We start from the raw sequence: 3641 nt of genomic DNA on the forward strand, positions 1-3641 counted from the left end.
TAGGAACCAGTATTGGTTCCCCAGGTGTCTGGGGACCCAATACTAGGAATGGCGCAGGGCCCAAACAGCGGGGAGAAGGAAGGGTGAATGAGGCCGGGGGAGTCAAGGCGCGGAGGGCTCCGCGATAGACTTACCCCAAGAGAGGCCTGAGGGTAGGAGAGCAGGCTAGGAGAGTTAGCTGGTTGTGCAGGTCCAAGGAAGCAGAGAGAGGTGAGGGCGGGGCCAGGTCCAGAAGCAGTGCTCCTGGGGCCCAAGGACGGCACTAAGTTGGTCTGGGTGAAAAGGATCAGGAAGAAGCACTGGCTCCCCAGGTGTCTGGGGCCCCAAGACTAGGAATGGCACAGGGCCCAAACTAGGAGTAGAGAACAGCGGGGCAGATGGAAGGGTGAACGCGGCTGGGGGAGTCAAGGCGCGGAGGGCTGCGCGATAGACTTACCCCAAAAGAGGCCTGAGGGCAGGAGAGCAGGCCAGGAGAGTTCATCAGCATATTTTTGACTCACTTTTCAGAATAAATACAGCATTCATTTCTGAAAACTGCAAGTGTGCAAGTGGAACCTAGTTGCCCCACGCCATAGCCATTCTCACATGGATCATAATGTACCGTCCTGGTTTTTATCCTGCTTCTGTCCTTGCCCTATTTTAGTCTGTTCTCAACAGAGCAGAATATTGCTCTTAAATGTTCACAAGTTTATTCGTCTGCTCAGGATCTTGTAGTGTCTTCCTATGTTAGAGGAAGACCTTACAAGGACCCAGAAGTGCCCATCTGAACTGACAGAAAACACTTCTCTGACCTTAGTATTGCTACTTGCTTTGCTGGAATCTGAATATACTGCCTGCTTATCTTCATGCCAGTAATGTCAAGCACTGTAGCCTCAGGACCTTTGTGCTTGCTCTTCTTTCTACCTATCCTTTTCAAGATCTTTATGTCTTATTTTCTCATCACCCTTTGACCTTGACTCCTTGGTGAGTTTGTTTAAAACTAAATCCTACTGTCTACCTCAAATTTATATCCAGTATCCTTGCTTTTATTCTATTCTATTCTATTCTATTCTATTCTATTCTATTCTATTCTATTCTATTCCATTCCATTTGTGTGTGTGTGTGTGTGTTTGTGTGTGTCCTCCCCCCTCTCCCCCTCTCCACCCTCTCTCCACTCTACTCTATACTGTTTATCCCTGTATGCCCAGTTACTAGAACTCTGCCTGGAAAAACATATGTGTTTAAAAGTATTTGTTGAATACCAGCAGAAGAGCCAGATTAGGGTCAGATGAGTAAGTGGCTTTGTTACCATGCTACAAAGAGAAACCACGGAATACTAAAGTATTCAGGTCAAATACTCATCTTTAAGAGATTACTAAGTGGTCGTACACTTGCCTACCATGTGTGAGGACTTAGGTTTCATTACCCCGACCATGACACAAGTCATTAAATGAAAATAAAACCACACAACTCCATGAACCATGGATTAGAGCAGGAGAGAACAGAGATGAGACTATTTGGTTGTTGCTGAAACATCCCACCCAGCACTAAGGAAGATGGTTGAACTGATAATCTTTGGTGCCAATAAAAGAGTAGATACATCGATGAGAGAGAAGTGTGGACCAAGAGTTATTCTAAGTTTTTGTTTTGTTTTGTTTTGTTATTATTGTTGTTGGTTTACTACATAGTCTCCCTGGAGCCCCAACTGGCCTGGAATTCACTGTGTAGGCCAGGCTGGCCTGAATCTCACAGAGATCTGCTTACTTCTGTCCTCCTGAGTACTGGAATAAAAGGTGTTTGCCACCCCGCCTTGTATGTATTTGTTTACTTGCTTTTTCTGAGTGATGAAGTTGTGATGAGGTTAATGAAACTGCCCTTTGCAAGAAGAAAAAGAGATGGGGTCATTTTATTTTAGAAAAAAATAAGATAGAGCCTCCTGGCAGGTCCAGTGACTATCGAGAATATGATCAGTAGTAGAGACAGATTTCCAAGCCAGAGCCTAGAATTGAAGATTTTAGACTAATAGCATAATATTTGTTAGGTAAACTTAAATTCATCTTAATGTTTTATCTGCTTTTGCTGCAGTTAACCTGCCATAATTCTCCAGAGGAAAAAACAGGATTTTTTTAAAAGTACATATTAGTCTCTTTTTAAAAGATCTCTTCTGTCATAATTTGTTTAATTCACTTAAAGAGCTCTTCTGTCATAATTTGTTTTTCCTTACCTAGACTCTGTCCTATTTTGTCTATAACTTAAAAAAAAGTTTTAAGTTAATTTTTGTGTGTTTCATACAGAACATCTCAATCAATCTTAATCATCTTTATACCCCCATCCCCACAGGCATTCTCCCATAGCCCCCCTCCCCACTGGAATTTATATTCTCTCATTTGTCTTGTGGCCTATTGTGTCAAGTTAGTGTCTCCAGACATTCCTCCATGCAAGTTCATCTACTGAGATCTAGTCAGCCTACCTAGAGTCCCTCACTTTAGTAAGATCAGCTTTTTCTCACTCAGCAGTAATCAGTTGCCAATATTTCTTCAGCTAAGATTGCAGTTGTCTATTATTTTTATATCAAGTTCTTTATCTCTCTGCTTCTCATGACACTTACTTTGAACTATCTTTTACTACTTGAATTTTTTTGTTTTTCTGAAGATTCTATTGTCTCCTCTCTTTTTCCATAGCTAACATTTTTATAGCCTTTTTGGTAAGGTTTTTTTCTTAAGTATTCTACAAGTATTGTTTCACTTAATTTTCATAATTACTATGAGGTGAGCACTGTTAATATCTAACTCTTGATGCATGAGGAAACTCGGCACAAGGTTCTCACAGCTGTTAAGTAATGAAGCCACCTCGATAAAAAGCTTTCTTCCAGTTCTTTCACATCCTTTCAAAATGTACTCCTACTTTATGAGGTCGGATGTGAAATTTCCAGTATACAACTGGAATTAATATATCATAAAACATTGTGTATTTCCCATTTAAAATGTGTGTGCTTATATACTTAGTGATTGAATTGCTATTTCATTTAGTGAATAAAACTTTAGTACTTGAGTTTTTACATACTCTACATTTTAGTTTATATTAGACATGCACAAAATTATAAACATTTGGATTTGTACAACTAAATGGTTGGGGAAAATATTTTTTTACTTTTACTCCAGCTATTTGAACTGGGTCCTGATGGAGGCGATCATGAAACTGATGGAGACCTTCTTGCAGAGACTGATGTATTGGCTTATGACTGTGCTGCTAGGTAAATGTTTTGCTCATTATTCAGTATAGTCTTTACATACTTAAAATTCATTTTAAATAAAGGTGTATTTAAGGAGAAGTTTTGAATAATGCACTATTGATATGTTTGAGAAATTAAACTGTATACAGCTATGCATCATTTAGTGAGAGGGACAGTCTGAGAACTGCATTTTTAGGCAATGTACAAACCTACATGATATTGCCCTCTCCATACCTTTGACACATTGGTCAAATAGCATAGCCACTATACATTATGTGCTATTTGTTGTTAACCAAACTGTTCTTATGCAGCAGTTTGTATTAAGAAATATAAGTATTGCTTTTAAGAATGCTGTATCAAAAATAATAATATTCTTCATTATTTTCTTTTACAAAATAGGCTGAATAACTCAATAAATAAATGTGCAATG

The 3641-nt window shown here is 39.3% G+C and overlaps 1 protein-coding gene across 1 annotated transcript in view; it reads left to right on the forward strand.

Annotated features, from left to right (window-relative positions):
- Nucleotides 1–3641, forward strand: part of Mycbp2 (MYC binding protein 2) — a 343026-nt gene that overhangs the window by 156670 nt on the left and 182715 nt on the right. Inside the window, 1 exon segment of the mRNA XM_029558112.1 lies at nt 3141–3232. Within this exon segment, the coding sequence (XP_029413972.1) occupies nt 3141–3232 (92 nt within the window).

The sequence above is a fragment of the Nannospalax galili genome, unplaced genomic scaffold (genome assembly GCF_000622305.1).
Source record: "Nannospalax galili isolate Female #2095 unplaced genomic scaffold, S.galili_v1.0 scaffold408, whole genome shotgun sequence".
NCBI lineage: Eukaryota > Metazoa > Chordata > Mammalia > Rodentia > Spalacidae > Nannospalax > Nannospalax galili.